The following is a 26,194-nucleotide window of genomic DNA, read 5'->3' as shown; positions in this document are numbered from 1 at the left end:
CAGTGTAGGTGAATTGGGTAAGCTAAAATTGTCCATAGTGTATGTGTGTGAACGAGAGTGTATAAGTGTTTCCCATTGATGGGTTGCAGCCGGAAGGGCATCTGCTGTGTAAACCATGTGTTGAATAAGTAATCAATGGTACTATAAATAAACATAATTTTACCATCAAAGCCTCCTTAGTCCACAGCAAGTCTTTTCGCTTCAGGATCAGGAAAGATACATTATAATGACAAACTGTGAGATTGCATCTAGCTGTCTCCATTGTCATGAAAAACACGTCAATTTTCCATTGCTTGACATTGCAGCCACCATTGTCAATGTAAATGTATTCAAACAAACATGTATATATATGAAAATACACTGGTTAGTGTGTAAACCAATGACACCATACTGAAAAAAACACAGCTGTGCACTTGAGGATATGATTTTGTTATGAGTGTTTTTCTACTGTAGCCAAACAAAACAAACATTAATTACATTAAATACATATATATATATATATATATATATATATATATATATATATATATATATATATATATATATATATATATATATATATATATATATATAAATACCTACATATTTGAGATCAAATGTAGGTACATTTTTATGCAAGTCCAGCTTTGTATTGTCTGAGGTCATCAAGCAATCCTGCGAAAATGTTTTGCACACACGTTTTTCCCTAGTCTCTGGTATATTCCCTTCAAACATAAAACTAATGTATTTTGCTGTTGCCTATTCTGAAGTGGGGATTCTGTGTCAGCTAGCAAAATTCATGTGGCTCGAATCCGGCTCACACCAGACACTTACATCCGGCCCACATACCGCATGGAATGATGGCACTTGGGCGGTCCGCTCCTGTTTGCCAGGTCTGGGCCACAATTAAGCCATAGCAATATCACATATCAGCCAGAATTCAACCAAATGAACCAGAACTGACCCTATTCTGGGCCACAGTTTGCTTTTATTCTGGCCTACACCTTACACTTATGCTGGGTGTGGCAAAGTACAAAAATCCCAGCATGCATTGCAGTATGAATATATTCTTTAGCTTATTGATGCTACAGTTTTCATTATTTGCTTTTGATTCTGCTGTTCATGTTGATGTTGTTGATTTTGTCACTTTTAGTGTCCTATTTGTGATGTTTTTGAGTTTTGTTATTTTTGTTAATTGTCACTGTTGTTGAGGTTCATACACTGATTATTGATGTCTCTGTGAGCAGATGTTGAACCGTAAATTTTTTTTCGCTTATAAACCTTCATAATTCTGTGGCATATGCAAACATGTTATCACGGTACTTCTAATAATGGATTAAACATTGGTTTACATCAGTGGATTATATCATTTCATCACAAGTTGTGCCTCACTTAATTTTATTGTTTGTTTGTATTTTTTTGTTTGTTTGTTTGTTTGTTTGTTTTACTTGGCTTGTTTGCTGTAATGAATAAACTTTTTTAGCAAAAGCAAAGTTCTTAAAAGTTACAGCAGCCCAAAAGAAAATTTATATTAAGAGGTTCAGGGCTATGAGCCCAACTAAAGCAAACAATTTTCTCCATGATGGTGACTTTAGTCTATGTGGTCCACATATGTTTTAAGATAACTGGGCCACATTTGCGATATCTTTTCTGGGCCGCTTTAGGGTCACAACCAGATTAGCCAGAGCTAACTGTGCCAAATATTTGCTAAAAGTGGGCCACATTTGTTTTAGGATAACTGGGACACATTTACCATATTTTCTGGGCCACGATAGGCTCAAATCCACATTAGCCATAGCTTAGTGTTCCGAATATTCGCCCAAAGGGACCCATAAATGTTTTAAGATAACTGGGCCACATTTTCTATATCTTCTCTGGGCCACTATAGGCTAACGGCTGCATTAGCCAGAGTTTACTGTGCCGAATTTTTGCCAAATGTGGGCCCACATATGTCTTGAGATAACTGGACCACATTTGCACTTACACGTCTGAGCCACTTTAGGTTTAGACCCAGATTACCCTTTGCCAACTGTGGCCCACATTTGTCCTCCATTATTTAGGCCAAATTTACCATTTTTCACATGGGCCAAATAAGGCTCACATTCAGATTACACTTTGCCATAAGTGCCAAATCTTTGCCTTAAATGGCCCATATATGAATTTGAATCTTTGGCCCCCCTTTGCCATTGTACAGGTGGGCCACTTCAGGCTCACATTCATTTTGTCTGGGCCGAAGAAATACCACCACTGCCGCATAAATGCCATTTGTATGCTACCTGGGGTGTAAGGACAGCTGTTAGCTTCTAAATTTATTTCCGAACACACAGCAGACTGCATGACAGGATTGCTTCTTTGTTTGAATGAATAAAATTTATAGGTGCCATCACTAGCCACTTTGCTATTTGTTAAAAAAATGGGTGCCAATTATTATAATCCAAGTGTCTTAAAGGCAAGTCATTTCACTCGGTGGCCATCTTTGAAATGCCTCTCGGGCAGTAAATCTAAATTTATCTTAAAAATAGCTTCTTCACTGAAAAAAAATTATTAGGTTTGCACATTTTTTTAAGGTAAGTGGTTGCAAAGAATTTATAGGGGCTGAATTTAAACAAATTCAGCCAACCTCTTACCTTAAAAAAATTGTAAATCGACTGAACCATTTTGTTTTTCAGGATGTGTTCTGCACAAGAAAGAAATGTTGAGAGTGCCATAAATGATGAATATTCATTTTCATCCCAAATGTACAGATCTAAACCTGAGGGTTTATTTAGTGGCGCAGTGGAAATGCTCTAAGCCTTTTTCTGTACAGAACCATCGATTGAAACTCATTCAACAACTGCTTTCATGAGATTATACTGTAGGTGCCAGGGTCATATTCAGTATCCCATGATTCCACAGTAGCCCGCATGCCCAGATGCTGAACATAATCCCTGCCAAAGCTTTTCAGTCTCACAATCTATTCTCTCCTCAAACAGAGCAAATGCATGCATTATAAAGATGAGGTCATCTGCTTTGTCGAGATGAGAAAAGCGTCTCTTTTTATTTTAAAATATATACATTAGTTTTAAACTAAACTGGACTCCTCTGGCAAACGATGACTGCTTATTTTTTGCACTGTCCTTATTTTTATTTGTTTGTTTTTTTTGCGGTAATAGGAGGTTCTGAGGCAGTTGCAGAGTAAACTGGAGCAGGAGGCCGGAACGCTTGCCTCTTCAGGCAGAACTGATGTGCTGGACCAGCTCAAAGGTACTGCAGAAAACCTCCACATAAGTCATTACTGTTCATTTATCTAAAGGAATTGTAATATACAATGTTCAGCAAATATAAGTACACCCCTCATAAATCTGTCTTTTAAATTCATATTTTTAATAAGAAGCTATACAATATTTTATTTGAGCAGATACATTAGATTAGTCAGTACTGAAGGCAAATCTGGAGTAAATAACTTACGATAATGGTCCAAAAACTAGTACACTCAAATTTATATGTTATAGAAAAATATTGAATACAAATTTTAAAAAGAGGAAAAATCAAGATAAGCAAATAAAATTAATAGTTTAGTTGAAATTTTGTAGGTTGTAAATTTCTTTGCAAAAAAATGGAGTGTACTCAGTTATGTTGAGCACTATATTTTGATTTACTATTCATCAGTTACTTAATTACATAAAGGTACAAGATGTTTTAAATACCATTTATTTGAATGACTTCATTTTTTAATAAATTATCAAATGATTTAGTCAAATTGAATTGTCATTTTGTTTCTAATCCACATAATAATTGTAAGATGTATGTCTTAGTTGACCACAAGGGATTTAATAACTGGTTAATGCTTCTTTGTGACCAATAAATCTCTGCTAAACATATGGGTCTTTTGTGAGGTCATGACGGTCATCTCAGAAAAGGTTTAACAGAAGCCATTTTGTTGTTTATCTATTATTGGCTTGAGTCATTGAGTGTGTGGACAATACAAACAATATTTTTTTTGTTTTGTTTAAGCACATTCTTTTGTATAATTCCCATACCTTTTATTAATGATGTACTACCATTGTTTTTTTTATTATTGCTTTAATGAAAACAATCCCTAGATTCTAAGTGTTGTAAACTATGGAAATCATCTCAGTTGATGCATATTATTAAAGATTTAAACAGCTATTTATTAACTTTTATATATAATAATCAGCAATCAAACCTTTATAGATACATTTTTAATCATAAAATAATGCTGAATAACATTCTGAATTGTTCAACATTTAAATGTTGACTGTCATTAAAATGCATTATCATTACATATTACACTTAATAATAAAGAAATCAAGTTAAACTAAAATATATAATGAATTTGATATGTAGTTCATATTATAAGTTTTGGGAAAATCATGTAAAATTGTTTTCCTGAAAACAACAACAACAACTAACTGCAGAAGTAAGATACTGTGGGGTCTGAAGATGGCTAATCCATGCTATATATTTTTGGAAAATAGATGCTTATAGGTTTTAGCCACCTTCCAATGTTTTTCCAGTGTTTACTTTTGGTTAAATTTGAGTTTATATTATTAACATTACTGCTTATTACCATTACAGCTATTTGTTGTTTTATCATTGGTAAATTCTCTGCTTGTCATTTATTTCTGTCATTCGTTTTCAATCATTTTTTGTCTTTTATTATCTGTTATTATTGTTTTTATTATTTTTCACATAAGTGTTCCTTATAGGTGGTAAGGATTAGTGGTTGCAACCCTTTTTCCTACTTTTTTGTCCTTGGCCTATCACATGCTCTCATGTTATTTTATGTTGTTGTGTACTTGTCTATTGTTGTCTTCCCGAGGTAATGGAATGTGTTAAAGGTCCTGTGAAGTGCTTTGAAATGTGTATTTTTATTGTGTTTTTTTAGTGTCTGTCTGACATAATATCAACTAAAAAATATAGAGAGGGTGGGACATACACTACCTGACAAAAGTCTTGTTGTCGATCCCAGTTGTAAGAGCAACAAATAATAACTTGACTTCTAGTTGATCATTTGGAAAAGTGGCAGAAGGTAGATTTTTCAGATGAATCATCTGTTGAACTGCATCCTAATTATCACAAATACTGCTGAAGATCTATTGGAACCTGAATTGACCCACAATTCTGAAGAAAAAAATCATGGTTTGGGGTTACATTCAGTATGGGGGTGTGCGAGAGATCTGCAGAGTGGATGGCAACATCAATAGACTGAGGTATCAAAACACTTGGGCTGCCCATTACATTACAAACCACAGGAGAGGGCAATTCTTCAGCAGGATAGTGCTCATTCTCATACTTCAGCCTCCACATCAAAGTTCCTGAAAGCAAAGAAGGTTGAGGTTCTCCAGGTTTGGCCAGCCCAGTCACCAGACTTAAACAATATTGAGCATGTCTGGGGTCATATGAAGGTGGAGGCATTGAAGATGAATCCAAAGATTCTTGATGAACCCTGAGAGTCCTACCATAACGCTTTCTTTGCCAATCTAGATGACTTTATTAATAAATTATTTGAGTCAATGCAGAGATGTCTGGATGCAGTCGTGAGAAGTCATACACAATGTTAATTTTTTCCCCACTGCGCCAAGACTTTATATTCTATACTGTACATTATTTCTGTTAAGTGACAAGACTTTATATAAGCAAAGTCAGACTAACTGTTCTAATTAAATAAATAAAAATCAAGGGATGATCATATTTCATTTTGGTAAAATAACTGTAATCTAGAGGCCTTTACCTTTCATACAAGCCACTTCTTATACCAAATGATCAATTAGAAGTCAAGTTATTAATTGTTGTTCCTAAAACTAGGATAGGTGACAAGACTTTTGTCAGGTAGTGTGGAGTAGCTCCTCCCCTTTTGAAAAAAGAGCGGCTTTTATCACAGCTCTGCCAGTGAGAGTGATTGAGATCAAGTGCATCAAATGAAAAGCAAATGAGAAGTATTTTGAAGGGGGCGTGGCATGTCAGATACTAGAGAGTATTTGATTGGTCAGAAGATTTGATGAAAAAAAGTATGGGGTGATGTGAAAAAAATTGTTGATCCATTTAGGTAGAAGTGACAAATTGCAAGCTTTACATGTTTAAATCAATTTAATATTTTTTATTTTAATTTATTTTGTCACTGTTATAGAGCACACTAGCTAATAGATCCTTAAATCTAACAGACTAAAACTAACATTATTTTAATTTCGCAGGACCTTTAAGTGATTTAAAGGTTTACAAAGTTTACAAATGCTAAAATGTTCCATCAAAATAATAATACTCATTTATTTTTTTTTTATCCAGAGCTGCATATGGACCTGACCAACTACTACGAGCTGAAGTACCAGCCTCACAATCTACGTGTGTTTCCGGAGCTGATGGCTGGCCAGGTAGGGGAAGGTGAGGAGAGACTGAGCATCAGCAGATCCAGGAGTCCCGTGTGTCAATCGTCCCGCCAGTCCTCATCTGCATCTGGAGAGGGAACAGCCGTACACCCTGGGCTCCCTCATCAGGTGACTGGAGAAGGACGTGTCACTGCCCAACACCTAGAGGATCTCTGTAAAGAGAGGTGAGATCATCTAGAAACTCATCATCTACCTATTTTTGTGTTCTTTCTTTGGTTAAGACCTTCGTACACTTTATACAGTATACTTTTTTGTTCTTTGATTCAGGGCAAAAAGAAGTTCCAAACAGTGTTGCCAACTTAGTTACTTTGAAGCTATATTTATTAACTTTTCAGGTCCCCCTAACAACAAATTTTTAACAACAAATGTCAAAAAAGCGACTAGCGACAAATGTAGAAACCTTAGAGCAGATTACTGCTTTGTTTACCGACAGCAAATGTTATAGCACAGCGAGTGTGACGTAACGCAGTGTGACGTAACGCAGTCTCAGCTTGCAAATCCAAGTTTGCATCCAGAAACTATTGGAAGCATGAGGTATTTCCCATGTACAGTCAAACCGATCTGCTTCTCTTTTGTTTTAAATTTACCAATTGTACTATTTATTCTTTTCTTGTTGTTGGCAATTACAGAGATTTTTGTGACACCAGTTTATTATGTCTGTGAGATTACTGCAAGTTTACTGCACATCCACATTGATATACTGTATTCAGACAACAATACAGTACGTTAAATTAAATTGACATGCATATATAAAGCATAGTGCAAATATATATACCCCTTTATTAACCATAGGCTGTTAAACAAACATAAACAGTTGGTCACAATGACGTTGGAAATATGCAAATTGACATATGATGTCAACTAACGACATTTATCGTTTCCACTGAGTGGTACAGTACGATACGGGTCACCTTTATCAGGCGTACGTCAGTTCAACTAAAAGTCAAGTTATTATTTGTTGCTCTTACAACTGGAATTTATGGCAAGACTTTTGTCAGGTAGAGTAGTGTGCATTGCTAAGAACTTCATTTAGATAATTTGAAAGGGATTCTCAATATTTTTCACTATCAGATTCTAGATTTTTTCAATAGTTGCATATAAGCTAAGTATTGTACTATTCCAAGAGATTACCCATGAATAGAAAGCTCATTAATTACTTTCACATGATGTCAAAATCTCAATTTCGAAAATTTGACACTTATAATTATGGTTTCGTAGTCCATGTTTACATAAACATATCAAAGAAATAGTCTTTTGAACTTGAATATTCATTATTGAATTCCCCTAAACCTTGTTGAGGACAGTGAATTTAAGTTTCAGTGTGTGTGTGTGTGTGTGTGTGTGTGCGTGTGCGTGCGTGCGTGTGTGTGTGTGTGTGTTTTAGGACTATGTTGCTGAGTGAAATAGAGAAAGAGGAGAAAGAAAGACGGTGGTATTACTCACAGCTGCAGGGATTGTCTCAGAGACTGGCTGAACTGCCGCGGCTCGATACGGTAAGCCTAAACAACCTCCAGTTACTCACTTATGAGTTACTTGATTTTACTGGTAATGACCATGGATTCGGCTTGTTTTGATTGTGGAAACAAAGTTACCGTATGTGTGCAGTTTACGTTAATTGTATGATTATTAAAGATACATTTTTTGCCCCCACAGTTCTCTATGCAGGTGGATTTTATCCGACAGCAGCTGGAGTTTGAAGCTCAGCAGCTGCGTTCTGTGATGGAGGAACGTTTCGGCACCAGTGATGAGATGGTCCAGAGAACACAAGTAAGAACAGATTATAGATTTAATGCCACGTTTCACCAACAAAGATTCAGCTGTAAATCCAGCTTAAAAGTCACGTGTCAGTCACAAGCCTGCCACACTTGTATCAACCACAGAACTCGCAGTCAAACATCCAGCGCAATGTTGTTGATTTGTTTTGTTTTTGTCTTCAACCTTTTCTTTTAACTACCTGAAACAACCCACTTCATCATAAAGACCACATTGGATGAAGGCTCAACTAACTGAGATTATAGTGGTGTATCATGATATACTCTTAAATGAGCATCATCAAAAATCACAGTATGTGTTTCTGCATACAGATCCGTGTTGCTCGGTTGGAGCAGCTAGAGAAAGAGCTTCATGATGCCCAGAGCTCACGAGGTACTCAAGAGAAGAGCGCTCTACCTGAAACACAGGTAACACATACACACACTTCTTGCATCGCATCATGTCTAAAATGATTAACAATGTGTCCATGACGTTTAAGCTCAAAATGCCTCACCTGTCATTTATTTCATCAGACGTACACAAGTTCAGTCATGAGAGTCACTGTTTTTCAGAGTTTTGATCCAGCCTTTAAAGGAACTAAGCCGAAGGAAAATGAATGAATGAATGAATGAATGAATGAATGAATGAATGAATGATTCACTATTCTAAAGCATTTAAAACACTAGGTTTAGGAGATCTGCTGGTCAATACCAAAAACTCAGGCAAAACATATGTTAAAAGGGGCTTTTTCAAACACATTGCAAGCATTAACTTGAATCTATAATTTATCAAATACTCTTAACTTAGTATCTAATATCACAAAGCATTATGTGTATGCATAATATGCATTCTATTATCAGTTTTCAAGACTTATTTTATGGGCTCTGCTAAACAGAACAACAAGACAATTAACTAAGAACATTTTCGTTTTACAAATGCCTCAGTAAAATATTTACAAACTTGAAAAACTGATCTGAGATCAGGTTAAAACTATGAAAACTGTTCAGTGATTTGCCACTAGGGGCGATCTTAGCACCCAATGCAGAAACAGTGATTTTTCTAAATGTTTTGAAAGTCAGTGATTGAATTGAAAAAAAAATTCAAGGGGGATAGTGAGGATGGACACAATGATAACAAAATACTCAGCAATGGCAAATGTACAGAACAATTTATAGATGCTATAAACTACCATGGGTTTGTCATTGCCAAGGGCAACACAAAACCGCAGAGAACATTGTTGACTGAACCAGTGTGCTGGAAAAATCACATTAAAAATGTGACATTTCTGGCTTAGGTAAAGATATGTGCATTCTGTAGAGAGGAATAAATATATAAAATGTTGACTTACATTTCAAAATATAGCTAAAAGTGCAGATTGTTTTTGGTACGCTAGTAGCTGGTAATTTTAATCAACCTATTAAAAAAAACTAAACATCATGAAATATGAGGCCTTGTTCCTCTAGGATGTTCTTTTTTTCTCTACAGCTGCACTGCCCGGTCTCACCTGGCACCATCTCATAGCACAGGCTGGCACCAGTGTTGCTATGCAAAAAAAAGGGGGTTTGTCCTCTGCAAGCTTCCTTCTATTGGCTGCTCAGTAACTGGGATGCTTGGCAAGTGTGAAGCTATAATTTTGAAGCATAGCTCACTGAGACTAAGGGATTCCCACTGCAGCACAGTCATCTGCCTGCTCAACACTGCACCAGACTGACAATGAGCTTGAGCTTTACTGTTAATAAAGCTGAGAAATCTGAAATAATAAACTCATAACATAATGGAATCGTATTGGCTTTGCAGTTGCAAAGCTTCTCATAGTCAACAAAATGTCTAAATATGATCACCACAAATCTGTGGACTATTATATGACGAAAATGTTAACAAAACCTTAATTACATAACTGCACAGTGGACCTTCTTACAACTTCCTAGGGTACATTCTGGGATGAGTTTTAATGAGTGAAAAAAGGGTTTAGATGTGTTTTAATTGTCCTTCATTGGACAGTCCAAAAAGTGCATTCTCATTTTTCCAAATAATATCAGTATTATTTAATTCATTTAAAACATGACACACAGATAGAACACCATATCTTTTTCTTTTCTGGTGGTTTAGAGATCACAGCACTGTTGCCAAATGTTGCCATAGTAATAGCTTTGAGTATGCAAGAATGAATCTAGTGCGTTGGCGCTGGTGCTGATTCACTCTCCAAATGCAGATGGTGTGCACATGCACAGTCCAACAGAAACAGATTTCAAACAGGAAATAGATAATTGCGCACTTACAATGAGTCTCAATTGCCACAGGTGCGGCTAAACACGCTTACTATAAGCATTTGCCTATTTTTGAGTTAAATTTCCAAGTAGCTACTGTATAAAATTGGGTCAAATACTAATCCATGCTCTCTTTTTCCACAGAGCATCGAGTGCCTCCCAAAAGCATCTGTTCCTGAAATGGATACTGGAAATGCTGGTACTTTGGATGCTCCTGGAGAAGCAGGGAGCAAAGTAAGTTTTATAAATATGGGAAAAAAAAGTAAGTTTCATATATATATGGCGGTTCATTCCGCTGCGTTGACCCCTGATTAATAAATGGACTAAGCCAAAATTAATATATATATATATATATTCCTTTTTTTCTAATGGCCAATATGTTTTTTTTGTGAGCATAGTGGTTGACACAAATGTATGCCATGCTATAAAATGCTTTGAATTAAATTCTAACAAAGTGTTTGCTCACCCAAAAATGAAAACTACAGTATGTTGTCGTTTCAAACCTCTGAGACCTTCGTTTGTCTTCAGAACACAGATTCAGTGGTTCAATTAGAATCATATCAAGCTACAAGTCCTTTTGGCAAACATAAAACTAAATAAAATAAAGGCTTTATTCAAAAGTTTCTTCTTCTCAGTGTCAGTATAGGCCACACGTTAATGCAACACGCTTGGTCCCACCGCTGATGTATTAAGGCTGATTTATACTTCTGCATCAAGCATGCGCGTATGCTAGAGCTGCACGATTCTGGCTAAAATGAGAATCACGTTTTTTTTTTTTTGCTTAAAATCAAGATCACGATTTTCTGACAATTCTGTAGATGTAAAATGAAGGTTAATATGAGTAGGCTATTACTATTGTTATTTTTCAAACATATGGTAAAACAACAATAATATTAGGCCCATGTGTAGGTCTACTGTTGGTTAAAATGCTCAATTTTGTATAGACTTGGAATGGTGGACTTGAACAGACTTTAAATATGTTCTGTTTGTTAACTCATAGTAAAGACATCAGAATATAACTATTTGTAATTCTAAAGTTGAATTATTATTATGTTTAAGACATGGGCTTGTCATTTGTCACTGACAACATTATTACACATTATTATGTCATTATCAGATTACCTCTTGCATTATATTCAACATTATATAGACTAGAGTACTTATACTGATCCAGTAAACATTTATTTTTAAAAAACATTTAAACATTTAAAAAAAACATATCAAATGCTTGTCGTAATCATAACTCTAAAATGTGATATGATCATTTAAATGATGTGCGCGCCGGTTTCACTTTCACTGCAGAGTGCGGCTCATGGCTGCCATCACTTTGGGAAAAAACACACACATGCAAATCATACTTCCCGTACAACTCCCAAACGATTGCTCTGTGCAACAAACTGAACGTTATTTACAACTTTATTAGTTGTAAATTTATTAGCTGACGCGCACCTCTCAAAAAATGTAACTACACGTTGCAACGACGTGTAGCGCAAGCACTGTGATTGGTCGGCTTGGTATCGCTGATAAGTGTGGGCAGGGCCGAGAGCTGTGCGAACCCGATAGAACGAGTGTTTACAAGTGTCGTGTGCCAGTTTACAAGTGTCGAGTCCCATGAAGGACCTCCAGATGGAAACTTTTGTTTTGTATCTACCTTATGATTAAAGTTGTTGCACATCCTCCGTTTCCTGCCTCAAAGTGAGTGAGTATGAGCGACTTTTACATTAAGGTAGCGTTCAGAAAAAACAAAACACCAACAAAGAAACTCGACACAGAGGAACATAAAAACCTACTGCTAGCTAGCGTTTTGGAAGTGTTACTTTGGTACCTTTCTGAACTTTTAACAAGTTGCTCTCTATGGAAGATGAGGAAGCTCTCAGATATTGGAATGAAGGGTTCTTGGGTTTGGAACGACATGTGTAATTAATAATGTTTCTCATCACCATTCCTCAGGTTTACTTGAAATTGATATTGTGTAATTAGTCATCTAAAACAGTCAGGGTGGTGGGTTTTTGGTTAGCACTTTGACTTATCGATGCCAAACCAACTTGCTGGCCATTGTTGAGAGCAGTGGAGGCATTCTGAAAATTCAGACAAGACTTAATTTTTTATAAACGTTTTTTCAAACTTCAGATTTTTTTGTTTTCTGAATTCACAGTGTGCAGATATTAGGTTTGTAAAAATACAGTTTTAAATTTTCAAGATGAAGAAATTCAGAACATCAAATTCAGTATCTTAAAGGGCACCTATGGTAAAAAAAAATCGACTTTTCAAGCTGTTTGGACAGACATATGTGCATGTATGGTGTATAGACTGTCATATTGGGGTGATATAAGCACACCCAGTGCTTTTCTTTCAATTTAACCACATAAAAAACAGTGGACCAATTGGAGCGGTTTTCAAACCGACCGCAACTTTACGTAGGAGAGCGGTCCCCCCGCCCACCAATATTGATTGACAGGTGCGTCATCATATCCTCAGTTTGTTGTTTCACGTCCGCCATTTTCAGCGTGAGTCGAAGCGATATCACTAAAGGAACACCCTAGCTCTACTTTTAGATGCAAGGCTCATTGGGCTCAACACAAGATCAATATTCTCCACATTATCGCTCTAATCGGAATTATTGGTTGTATCTTTAGGTAGGTTTGCAAACATGTGTACTTCTCATTGAGTCTACCTTATACTTCAGTCGTTTGCATTTCTCGCGATCCCAGAAGCTCCCTGTGATCTTAACTAGCATGCAGTTTAAAATTCTAAACATAGGTTTCTATCAGGGTGCACTCAAGTTGACAGCTGGGCGCCACGGACCGCTGCAGAAACCTATGTTTAGAATTCAAAAATGGGTGGCGCGACGATTCGGGACACTTCATGTTTCTGGTGCGCCACAGAGAGTGTCTGGTGTGCCGTGTCGCGGCTTCGAGTGGCGCATCCGGTGCCTCAGTCAAAGTTAATTCAGTGTGCGTGGTTATTAGTTTCTGTGTACAAGCTCGGCACTTAAAACTAGCACACAGTTGGCTGTAAACTGTACAAAGACACAAATGATTTTGAACTCTCTGCTTGGTCTGTGTCAGAGTTGTATATGTACGACTGAATGGTGATCCTCTCACTCAAGCTCCTTCTTGTAGTCTGCCTGTCAGACTCTGTTGCAAACGCAGAGCGGGTGAGCTCATGGCCCCGCGCCCTTGTTACGTTGGCGGGAAGCCGAAACTAATTTACATGTGAAGCAACACACCCATAAATCAGCGAACTGTGTACACGCCCCCAACATGACACTTTTTAACACATTATAATAAAAAAATCTGAATTGTGTTTTAAACTGAACCTAAACTGGCACACTCAGAAGAACCATAATATTAATATTAAATCATAAAAAAGAGGTAAACTATGTGCCCTTTAAAATTCAAAACCAGAAAATCAGATTGTGAAATTCAGATTCAGCAGAAAGTAGGTCAGAGGTCATCAACAGGGAAGAGTAGACCAACACAGAAAAGTCCAACTAAGAATCACTCACCTCTGCTTGATTCATAGTTATGGATGATTAACAGGGTGCGAATTATGAGAGTGGGAGTTTGGGGGGCGTCTGGAAATAGGTAAAAATAAATGTTTTTTATTTACATATAGCCTAATGTAAAATTTAACTCTATGTATTTGTGTATATGTATTTTAGCTTTAAGTGTGGGGAAGGCTGCTTTCAGTTTCAGGTCACATAAAACAAATATTATGTTGAAAACTCATCGGGTGGCTTTCCCTGTACTCTGTTCACAATATAGTCTTTTTAACATCTCTTGTGTTGTTACCATTTGAAACAAAGTTTTAAGCACTTAACCAATGAGGTTAACAAGAACTCTCTAAGCGAGTCATTCATAGTGAGTCACTTAATTTATTTAAAAATGAGCCGACTCAAACAAATCTGAATGAACAATTCAGTGACAAAGAGAGAGATTTGGCACCACTCATTGGACATTTTGGTTTTAATGTATTTTAGCCAAAAATAATGTAATATTTTTGAATAAATGGAAAACTCTGATCATTTAAATAAATATAAATGTAAGGTTAAATATGACATATTAGATGTGAATAGATGATATTTAAAAGAGGCAGCATTTCAGTGTTGATAATGGGCTTTGAGCAAACATAGCATAAAAAATTTTCCTTAAAATACTGTACTATATGTTATGTTGTACTATAGAATATTGTAACAAATAGCATCTGAAAAGGCTGAAAATGCAGGTGCTTGATAAGTCCTTATATGTGATATTGGTAAAGGTGTAAGAGCCATGTGTCTGCTGAAATAACCCATCAGAGGTTACAGTATAGGTCAGAATCTGCTCTTTATCCCTCAATACACTGAAAGCATAAATAAACTTGATTAACCAATGAGATGTAATTGAATTAAATATATGAATTTAGTTCACTGAAGCATGTATATATTTATTATGTGATCGTCTACTCTTCCCTGTTGATGACCCCTGACCTACTTTCTGCTGAATCTGAATTTCACGATCTGAATTTCTGGTTTTCAATTTAAGATATTGAATTTGAGGTTCTGAATTTCTACATCTTGAAAATTTGAAACTGTATTTTTACAAACTGGATTTATGACTTCAAACAGTTTATAAATTCAGAACACAAAAAAATCTGAAGTTTATAAAAAAATCAGCCTTGAAAAATTCAGTTGTCTTAAATTTCAGATGTTCAACATTCAAGTTATGAAATTCAAATTAAGAAATTCAAATTCAAAGCAACTTTTAACGGCATATGAAAATTCTGATTTATTACATTACAATTGTCAATAAATCAAATGAACACAATTCAAATTCAGATTATTTTGCCATATTATTAGCTCCATAGTAATCTCCACTATCCTGTCCATTAAAGGTAAAAAAAAAAAACCTGAAAAAAATATAATATCTGTGATAGCACTTAAATTTCTCCTATTCTCCTAATGCAAGGGGGCCTAACATGATATATTTGATATGAAACATGATATGAAACTTGTTTAGAGGTAACTTGTTAAGAGTACCTTAGCCAAGAAGTCACCTTACATAGGACAATATATACATTTTAACATTATTTCCAAAAGTAGCTTGACAAATATATTAATGTCCATGACAATTTATTTAATTTCATGTTTGAACATGCTAGAATCAGAAACAATAGTAATAACGAACTGTAAGATATTATATGTCAACTGTAGTTACACTATATTTGGGTTACAGGTGGAGATGGTGTTTTGGCTACTTTCCATGCTGGCCTCCAGAGATCGGGAGGAAATGTCCCGTACCCTTCTGGCAATGTCAAGCTCACAGGAAAGCTGCATTGCTATGCGCAAGTCTGGCTGTGTCCCGCTGCTTGTACAAATACTGCACGAGGGGGGCACCGGGGAGGCAGCTGGGACAGGATGCTACAGTCGAGAAGCCCGTTCCAGAGCCAGTGCTGCACTGCACAACATTGTGTATTCACAGCCAGATGAGGGTCAAGCACGACGTGAGATGAGAGTTCTTCATGTGCTGGAGCAGATTCGCTCCCACTGCGAGAATGGCTGGGACTGGATTGAGAACCATTTAAGTACCCCTTCACCTGGTGGTAGCAAAACCACAGGTAAGCTCTGGTGAAGTCCACGTGTTACATGAGCAGTCATTTGTTCTTAACAAAAAGTTTTTATAAGAAACAAAAATGGTTATACCTTATAAAAAACGGATTCACTTTGATATCATCAGAAATCCCGGAGCCAGTGGATCCCCAGATATGCCAGGCCTTGTGTGCAATAATGAAGTTATCTTTTGAGGAAGAGTATCGCAGGGCAATGAATGAACTAGGTAAGTGATTATGGTTTCTTTAAAACAGACCCAAGAGTATGAGTTAGTTGTACATAAGTACACTACCTGACAAAAGTCTTGTCGTCGATCCCAGTTGTAAGAGCAACAAATAATAACTTGACTTCTAGTTGATCATTTGGAAAAGTGGCAGAAGGTAGATTTTTCCCATGAATCATCTGTTGAACTGCATCCCAATCATCACAAATACTGCTGAAGACCCATTAGAACTCACATGGACCCAAGATTCTCACAGAAATCAGTCAAGTTTGTTGAAGGAAAAATAATGGTTTGGGGTTACATTCAGTATAGGGCAGTGCAAAAAATCTGCAGAGTGGATGGTACAATCAACAGCCTGAGGTATCAAGACATTTGTGCTGTCCATTACATTATAAACCACAGGAGAGGGCAAATTCTTCAGCAGGAGAGCGCTCCTTCTCATACTTCAGCCTCCACATCAAAGTTCCTGAAAGCAAAGAAGGTCAAAGTGCTCCAGGATTGGCCAGCCCAGTCACCAGACATGAACATTATTGAGCATGTCTGGGGTAAGATGAAAGAGGAGGCATTAATTATGAATTCAAAGAATCTTGATAAACAGTGTACGTCCTGCCATAACGCTTTCTTTGCCATTCCAGATGACTTTATTGATAAGTTATTTGAGGCATTGCAGAGATGTATGGATGCAGTCCTCCAAGCTCATGGGAGTCATACACAATATTAGTTCTTTCCCCACTGCACCATGATTTATATTCCATACTGTACATTATTTCTGTTAAGTGACAAGACTTTTATATTAGCAAAGTCAGACCTTAAGGTCATAATTAAATAAATAAAAATCAAGGCATGATCATATTTTATTTTGGTAAAATAAATGTAATCTAGAGGCATTTACCTTTCATAAAAGCCACTTCTTATGCCAATTGACTAAAAGTCAGGTTATTATTTGTTGTTCCTAAAACTTGAATAGGTGACAAGACTTTTGTCAGGTAGTGTACATTTGCAGTGAAGAAAAAACACACTGAAAATGTTAATTCTGCATATTTTAGGGGGCCTGCAAGCTATTGCGGAGCTAATGCAGCTGGACCAAGAACTTTATGGCATGCACAATGAGCCAATCAATATGGCTCTTCGGCGTTACGCAGGAATGGCAGTCACTAATCTTACATATGGAGATGTTGTAAATAAGGTACTTTTTCGAATGATTGCGTAAATGTCTAAAATAAAAGTTTATTAATTTAGCAGTTAATGACACATGACGGTTTTTTTTAAATTGTCTTTTTGTGATGTTGACAAAATGATCTTTATTTACTTTTTTCAGGCTACACTTTGCTCAAAGAAAAATTGTCTTCAAGCCATTGTTGCACAGCTAGCATCAGATAGCGAAGAATTACAACAGGTACTTTAGCTACTTTTCAATAGTTTCAATAGTATTTTTTATTCAACCATTTCTCAGTATTTGGCCTACAACATCTCTGTGATCTGTCATTACTTTTAGGTTGTGTCAAGTATATTGAGAAACTTGTCATGGCGTGCTGATATCAATAGTAAGAGGGCTTTGAGGGATGTCGGCAGTGTGTCGGGACTTATGACTTGTGCATTGCAGGCTACAAAGGTACAATCAATTTCTTTATGATTTCCATTGTTTAGAGAAAAGTGATGTTCCATTACCACTCAGTATGAAACTTGTTATGGTCTTCTCCACAGGAATCCACATTAAAGAGTGTGTTAAGTGCACTGTGGAATTTGTCAGCGCACAGCACTGAGAATAAGGTGGCAATTTGCTCCGTTGATGGTGCTCTTGGCTTTTTGGTTAGCACTTTGACTTATCGATGCCAAACCAACTCACTGGCCATTATTGAGAGCGGTGGAGGCATTCTGCGCAATGTGTCCAGCCTTATCGCCACCCGAGATGATTACAGGTATGATGTTTAATCACATTTACAAAATATGCTCTTGTTTAAAATATCAGTGATGTCACTTAAATTTCACCTGTTTTTCTACTGCAGGCAAATCCTCAGGGATCATAACTGCCTTGCAACTCTGCTACAGCATTTACGATCTCACAGTCTGACTATTGTGAGTAATGCATGCGGAACCCTCTGGAACCTGTCTGCACGAAGTCCAAAAGACCAGGAATTACTGTGGGATCTGGGAGCTGTAAGCATGCTACGCAATCTCATCAACTCAAAGCACAAAATGATAGCCATGGGAAGTGCTGCAGCTCTGCGAAACCTCCTCACAAATCGTCCACTCAAATATAAAGATACAGCCGTTATATCTCCAGGATCCTGTATGCCGTCCCTCTACATGAGGAAGCAGAAAGCATTAGAGGCTGAGTTAGATGCAAAGCATCTAGCAGAAACATTTGACTCACTTGAGAAGCAAAGTTTCAAGCATGCGAATATAAACAAACCATTGAGGCATATTGAAAGCCTAGCAAAGGACTATGCCTCAGATTCTGGCTGTTTTGATGATGATGAAGCACCTAATGTATCAACCAGTCTGGACACTGGGACATTTTCTATGCTCTCCATGTTCTTAAACAATACTAACTTCCTCAATACACAGCTTCGTAAGCGTGAAGGGGAGCCTGAACAAGACATTGAAACCTTTCAAACAGACAGTAAAAGATCACAACCTCCTGATGACGAAGTGACTGTGGCAGCTGAAAAATTGGCCAAGAAGATCACCAACACAGTGGCTAAAATTGACAAACTGGTAGATGACATTACCATGCATACATCATCAGAGGACAGCTTCAGTCTCAGTTCAGAAGATCATTTTTTGGATTGGAATTATGGGCCAGATGAGCTTCATGAGGCAAGAGCCATTTCATGCTCCCCTTGTCCTCTCTCAGATAGCAGCACATTTTCACCTAAAGAGCGTCTCAGCAGAGCACATGCGTTTATGCGTCTTAAAACAACAAACTCGAGCTTATCCAATGACAGTCTTAACAGTGGTAGCATCAGTGATGGCTATTGTGGCAGTCAAGACCAGACTCATCCCACTGCGAGACCAACAGAACAACGACGTCCAAATAAACTTGACCTTAAGGTAGCTCATGAGGAACCCCTGAGTAGTGGTGTACATATTTCAAGAGTCATGTGTCAAAATGAGATACCTGAAAGAGATTTTGAGGCAAACAAAGATGCTATTTTGCCTGATTCGGGATCCACAGATACAGAGAAAAGTCAAGAGCCATTTATATCAACCCCTGCAACTGTTTCAACCAAGGTGTCTTCAGAAACTAGCATACCAACTGTCAAGTTGTCTCCCTCCTATCAGCATGTTCCACTCATCCAGAGTGTCGCCAAGTTTGGTGTTGCAAAGACTGCAATTAATGTTCAGGCAGCTCAAGCAATGCGCAGGCAAGCTTGGGTTCCAGCAGTAATGACTGGCGGAAGTATTAGCAAGTTTTCCCCAATATGCTCTGCAAGAAGTCCCACAATAGGACAGCTGGAAACTCCTCAGAAGTATTCTGTAGAAAACACTCCAATATGCTTCTCTCGTTGCAGTTCTCTGTCCTCTTTATCTTCTGGGGATGGAGCTCTTGATGGACAAAGTCAAACTGAAAATGAGCTAGAAAGTGACTCCTCATTAGAAATTATAGAGGTAGAAGATGTGAATATTGAGAGAAAAGATGAAGAGGATGAGAATGAGACACTTGATGACTTGAGTGACAGTCAGTTATTAGTAACTGATCAGAAAATCAGTAGCTCTGATCCAATTGAGATCTCTGGTACAATCAAAAATGAGAAGAGGTTCCTTAGAGGAGTGTCCCCAGTAATACTTGAGGACAGGACACCATCCAGTTCTTCAGACAACTACATTCACGAAACACCTCTTGTAATGAGTCGCTGTAGTTCAGTAAGCTCACTTGGCAGCTTTGAATCTCCTTCAATTGCCAGCTCTATTCAGAGTGATCCATGTAGTGAAATGATAAGTGGAACTGTAAGCCCCAGTGACCTACCAGACAGCCCTGGACAAACAATGCCTCCTAGTCGCAGTAAAACTCCATGCTGTCCAGAGTCAGGTGGAGCAGATGCTCAGAATCTTAGTGGTGTAGGAAGCCAATGGGAGAGTAGTTTGCGCAAATTCATGGAAATCGCAGACTTTAAAGAAAGGTTTAACCTACCTCAGGATTTGGACACAATGATCTATTTCACTGTGGAAAAACCAATTGAGAATTTCTCATGTGCCTCAAGTCTGAGTGCTCTTCCACTGCATGAACACTATGTTCAAAAAGATGTGGAGCTCAAACTTACTCCTTTGCTAAACCAGCAAGACAATGATCCAGAGGAGTCTGAAAAAGAAGAGGACATGGAAGACCAATATAGTGAAGGCAATTCAGATGATGACATTGAAATTCTCAAAGAGTGCATTAATTCTGCCATGCCTTCCAGGTTTAAGAAGGTAAGATCCACTGTGATACCCAGTCTCTCAAACCAAGTTATCAACTTGCAGGCTCGAAAATCTGTGCCAGTGTATATGGTGCTGCAGAACAAAAACAATCAAATGTGTACAGGACAAAAGCTTGGAATGTCTTCGAAAGAAATCTATCATGATGATTCTTCTTACACAGACTCTGCAGAAGGTACACCCATCAATTTCTCAAGCACCACTTCCTTGAGTGATGAAACTCTTCAATATCCAGCCAGAACTAAAAGCATGAAAGACTGGCGAAGAAATAAAGAGACACAAGAGCTTGTTGATATTGAGGCAAAAAGAATTGAAGACCTACGCATGTTCTCTCGCTTCCACAAACCAACTAAAATAGCATGTCAGTCTCACCTAGCCACAAATCAACTGAACAAAACGATCAGAAGAATGGTGCCCACTCAGAGATTACTAATACAAAGTAAAGAGATGGCAGCAAAAATGACCCAGCAACGAATTCAAAGCCAGTCTCCAGTTAGGCAAATTCAAAACCAAGGACAGAATCTGTCAAGAAGTATGCCACAGTTAGATATTCCCATGAGAAAACAAAACACTGAGGTGTACCAAAATCAGAAAACCTGCTATCTAAGTCATGTGCAGGAAAACACTCTATCCCTAAAGTCTAGGCATCATCCATCATCTACAGAAGGCATTTGTCATAAAATGCAAAGACATGATGGACCGATGAATAGGACTGGACGGAAACAACAATATGAATCAAGCAATATAATACAAAATGCTAACATACAAGATCAAGTCAACAGTTATCAGTCCCGCCAAAATGGTTTTCACAGAATCAAACAAAATCTAATTTTAGAAGAAGCACCTCCATGCTACTCTTTGAGTTCCTCTCTTAGTTCTTTAAGTGATGCTGAATTTGAGGAACACGAAAATCCTCAACATACGTGGATAAAGAATAGGCATAACATAACATCCAACCTCCAGTGCCATCCAAAGTCACAGAAAGACCTCAACCAGTTTGAAGAGAACAGCTCACCTAGTTCAGTCAGCATGGATTCAGAAGATGATCTTTTGATAAAATGCATAACATCTGCTATGCCACAACATAAGAAAAGGCAAGCTGCCCGAAAAAGAAAAGCTGAGAAAAAGCACAAACAAAAAGCTACTCTTCAGAAAGCAGCAGAGGACAGGGGTCTTGATAATGACCTAGATAGTGATGACATGGCATCAGACAAAGACTCTGATCTCAATAGTGTTGAATGGAGAGCAATACAAGAAGGAGCAAATACAATCATTACCAAGTTACAAGCTTCAAAGTCCCAGGAACCTTCATCAGAGTCTGAGTCGGTTTTGTCATTTATGTCGGGTTCAAGCTTTACTCCTAAAGAGAAGAAAATTTACAAAGATGACAAAAAGGCCAATAAACCACTTGATTTTGCCCCTCGTAAACCTGTACCAAACTTGCCTATGGTCTTCAGGGGTAGAACAGTGATATACACACCCAAAAAGGAGACAACACTCTCTCAGAGACCACCACCTAAAAAGGTGTCACCAAAAGCAGATGCCCCTAAAAATCCAAATCTAGCTCAACATAGGTCAAGAAGCCTTCACAGACTGGGTCAACCCATGGAGTCCACTCAGTTTTCTTTGCCCAAAAGAAGCTCAACACCACCTGCCAGGATACCGAAGAGCTCATCATCAGGATCATCGCAAAGTTCAACACCATCCAGGCAACCTCAGAAAAAAGTAACCTCCCAGCCTCCTATAAAAGGAACAGAGAAGGTGGCATCAGCACCATCCAGCCCACCAGACAGTAGAGGAAGAAATTCAAACATTGATCAAAACTCTAAATCTCCTATAGACAGGAAAACACAGAAATCCCCTGTCAGAATACCATTCATGCAGAATCCATCGAGGCAAACCAGAAACATTTCACCTTTAGTAACCAACCAGCCCACTAGCATCAGCAGACAAAATACACAGATGTCAGGGAAAAGAATTCTACCAGCAAACCGAATAGATTTGGTTCGCATGACATCAGGTCATTCACGTAGTGGTGAATCGGATCAAAATGGCTTTCTTAGACAACTAACCTTTATTAAAGAAACATCAAAAGTCTCAAGATACAATGCTTCTTCTCGTTCTGTCCCAACATCGCAGCATGCCTCACCTCGAAGATCAGGTCCAGGAGCACCAGCGGTTTTCTTATGCTCGTCCCGTTGTCAGGAACTTAAAGAAGCTGTTCAAGGTCCAAGAAGAATACCTGTAACTCATGGACAAAGACAAGATCAAGAACAGAGGGTTCTCAGACAAGGCATGGCCTTATCAAGAGCCACATCCATTGATAGGGACGTCACTGTAAATCGACCAGCTAGAAGAACAAGCTCGGAAAGTCCTTGCAGGGCCTCAAAGAGAAATACCCCCTGCCCAAAGCCAAGAGAAAAGAGGGATGACACGTTCAAAAGATACTCTTCGTCACCAAGCATAAATGTCTTAAGTCGTGTCACTAGCCGCTCCTCTCTTCGCTCTTCATCCTCTGATTCAAGTGGACGAGCTAAAAGTGAAAGAAACGCAAATCAGAGGCAACAGAGGGCTGGAATGCGTAATGCAGACAAAGTGACCTGGAGAAGGATCCGTGATGAGGATGTTCCTCAAATATTAAAGAGCACCCTTCCACCCACTGCATTGCCTCTGTTACCTTCACCTGAGGGCACCAAACAGATGCCACCACCACTACCAGGAAAACTGCCGACAATTACACTGGCATCACGGAAAACAAGTGATGCAACTGTTCAAACTGAGGACTACTCAGCCAACAAAACCAACTCAAGCACCTCTCCCACAATTGATAAAGGGCTCAGCATTACAGAGGAGGCCGCAAAGATGGCCCTGCCCAAGAAAATAGTGGTATTTGGGAATACTCTACAAGATGGAGATTCTGATGGATCTCTTAAAAACTACAGCACAGCATCGACTGCTACCTTTCAGTCGACGGAAAGTACCCACAGCAGTGGTGTTGGCCATTTCCGACAAAGTTCCCCTAGTAAAGCTGTCAGAGTTACTCCTTTCAACTACATCCCTAGCCCAATGGTCGGTTGCTCTCCACAGATTCAGGGTCAAGCTACAACGATGTCTGAAAAGACAGTGGACAAACGTGAAGCGTAAAGCAGAAACTGTGATCTGTAAACATTTCCGGGCCTGGACAATGTACTATGCTGATACCTGATGCTCTAAAAAGCTCTCTACTCAATTCTCTTTACCTCTGATATTTAATGCTTATGCATCAGAGGGTTTGACCTATTTCAAAAAAAGATAAGTGTGGATGTGAATGATTAGCCATGTACAATAGAATCTCACTGGATTCACGAGATGAACCTAACCATAATACAAGTGAGGGTATATAACGTTTTATTTACTTTTTTTTTGTTAATATATATATATCTATTTTTGTACAGTGATATTAATTATTGCTTGTGCTACTTGGACAATTTGTCAACCATTGAGACTGTCTCAGATTGTGCTATCCACTGAAATTATGGCCCACATTCAGAACATTATGCAAACCATTCTCCAAAAACAGTGACATGCTTTAAAAGACCATGTGCCATCTGCAAACCAGAAGACTGTTGTATGAGAACCATGTATGCACATGCCTTTATTGCCACCCTGACAGGTTAAACAAGCCTATTGCCTTCACTTATTACTACTCCAGGTACATATAGCTACAATAAGTAAAATGTGCACAAACCTATCAATGTAATCGTCATGGATATGTAGTGATACTGCTGTAAATACTGATTTAAAACTGTAGTTAAATGCTTCCCAGAAGGCGTAATTCTGCCTATATTCAAAATAGCATGCTAAATACACACTTAACCACTGTAAACACTTTGATGTTAACTTTGCAGTTTGTTTTTCAATGAAAATGACATACTGAGTTTAACTACAAATCTCTACCAACACATTTGCATTGTTTTTGACTATAAAATTGTGTAACTGTCGAGTGTACTTGCAAATTATGTAATATATATGTAATACTGTACATATTCCTGCATACTGAATGCTTTCATAATGTCATTTTGTGTAGAGTCACATTATGCTTCAGTATTTAAACGCAAGCTAATGGGTAGCAACTCTCCGGATTGAGATAAATATGTGTTGTTCACAGTATAAGTTGGTCTGAATTCTAACAAGACTGCTGTATAATGTTCCAAATGGCTTCCATTCAACCAAAGCCTATTGCCAAAATTGCAGCTACACAAGCAAATATTGTAGTCATATGATCAGTGTAGGTTTGATTATGGCCAATTAGCCAGCACAAGTGTTTGTCTTATTTGGTGAGGTGCAGTACTTACATGGTCTTAGTTATAAATGTAATATAGCAGCTTCACTCAACTTATCTCTTTTAGTCAGAAATCATGCATTCTCTCGGAAAAGTATGGTTACTGATGCCATATCTGCCCTTGAAAGTTCTGAGAATGGTAAAGTGAACTATGTTTCAGATGTGCTGTAAGTCATGATGCCATCTGCTGTGCACGTATAAAATTAAAGCGATGGTTCACCCCCCCACCCCCCACCCCAAAAAAAATCTCCACAAACTATCCTTCACTCACCAAAACCTATTTGAGGTTCTTCTTTCAGTTGAACTCAAAAGATATTTTGAAGAAATCTAGTAGCTGATGCCCACTAACTCCTTTTTTGTACTTTGGAAGTCGATGAATCCCAGGATTCTTCTAAATATCTTCTTTTGTGTTCAACAAAAGGTTTAAGTCTACATCAGTGTAAGGTCATTTTGATATTTGGGTGAACTATCCCTTTAATGTCTAACTATAGTAGAAAGTACTAAAATTGACGTGTCAAAGCTGTAATGTGTAATGACACCTAACAGTGGTGGTCAGAATTAAGCAATATGATGCGACACTAAACCAATATTAACAATTGGGGAAAAATTACTGCAAATACAAGAGGTCTTGTTAAAGCATGAATTGGGTTCAGAATGTTGAGAGAATGTTGTGTAGACTACCAGTTAAAACAGTTGTGGCCAGGGGTTAGAAGTGCTCAATTAAACATTCTCATAAAATCTGTGTCTGTATTTTGATTTTCCAAGTGTCATTTGTTGAATCATATCAATCTTAAAGAAATAGTTCACTGAGAACTGAAAATTTACTCACACCTCAAGTGGTTCCAAACAAGGTTATTATAGTTGGCAAACACGAACAAAAAAACGAAAGCCAAAATTTCAAAACATTTTTGTTTTCGTCTTTGTAAATGTATTTAAAGCATAAGCCTACTGTAAGCCTTTTAGAAGTAAATCTATTTGCTTTGCGCTGCCAGGTGTTTGACTGTACTGTACTTCAGAGTCTGTAATCCTGATGCCATTGGCCAAATCAAGCCAGTCGTCCTCCAGTCCTCCTTGCTGTTGCTCCCAATAATATGCAGCTGCAGAACCGAAGACCTACACACGTTTCAGCCACACACAATCTAGGCAAACCAACCATATATGGTTATGACGGATGTTAATGTTATTAAGGTCTTCTCAGACATCGACATCAATATATTTATATATATATTGTTAATAAATATGTTACACAATAAACAA

At 37.8% G+C, this 26,194-nt stretch overlaps 1 protein-coding gene across 1 annotated transcript in view; it reads left to right on the top strand.

The window, feature by feature from the left end:
- apc2 (APC regulator of WNT signaling pathway 2) overlaps nt 1–25,687 on the top strand; it is a 53,785-nt gene extending 28,098 nt beyond the window's left edge. Inside the window, exons 3-15 of the mRNA XM_056468096.1 lie at nt 3,132–3,222; nt 6,265–6,529; nt 7,750–7,858; nt 8,019–8,132; nt 8,450–8,545; nt 10,529–10,618; nt 15,601–15,982; nt 16,102–16,200; nt 17,244–17,383; nt 17,516–17,593; nt 17,693–17,809; nt 17,902–18,116; nt 18,204–25,687. Of these exons, the coding sequence (XP_056324071.1) occupies nt 3,132–3,222; nt 6,265–6,529; nt 7,750–7,858; nt 8,019–8,132; nt 8,450–8,545; nt 10,529–10,618; nt 15,601–15,982; nt 16,102–16,200; nt 17,244–17,383; nt 17,516–17,593; nt 17,693–17,809; nt 17,902–18,116; nt 18,204–23,760 (7,353 nt within the window). The 3' untranslated portion in view covers nt 23,761–25,687. The remainder of the gene's footprint in view (nt 1–3,131; nt 3,223–6,264; nt 6,530–7,749; nt 7,859–8,018; nt 8,133–8,449; nt 8,546–10,528; nt 10,619–15,600; nt 15,983–16,101; nt 16,201–17,243; nt 17,384–17,515; nt 17,594–17,692; nt 17,810–17,901; nt 18,117–18,203) is intronic.
- Nucleotides 25,688–26,194: the final 507 nt, after the last annotated feature.

The sequence above is a fragment of the Danio aesculapii genome, chromosome 11 (assembly GCF_903798145.1).
Source record: "Danio aesculapii chromosome 11, fDanAes4.1, whole genome shotgun sequence".
NCBI lineage: Eukaryota > Metazoa > Chordata > Actinopteri > Cypriniformes > Danionidae > Danio > Danio aesculapii.
The sequence above is the reverse complement of the archived record's forward strand: the minus strand, read 5'-3'. Positions and strand labels throughout refer to the sequence as shown.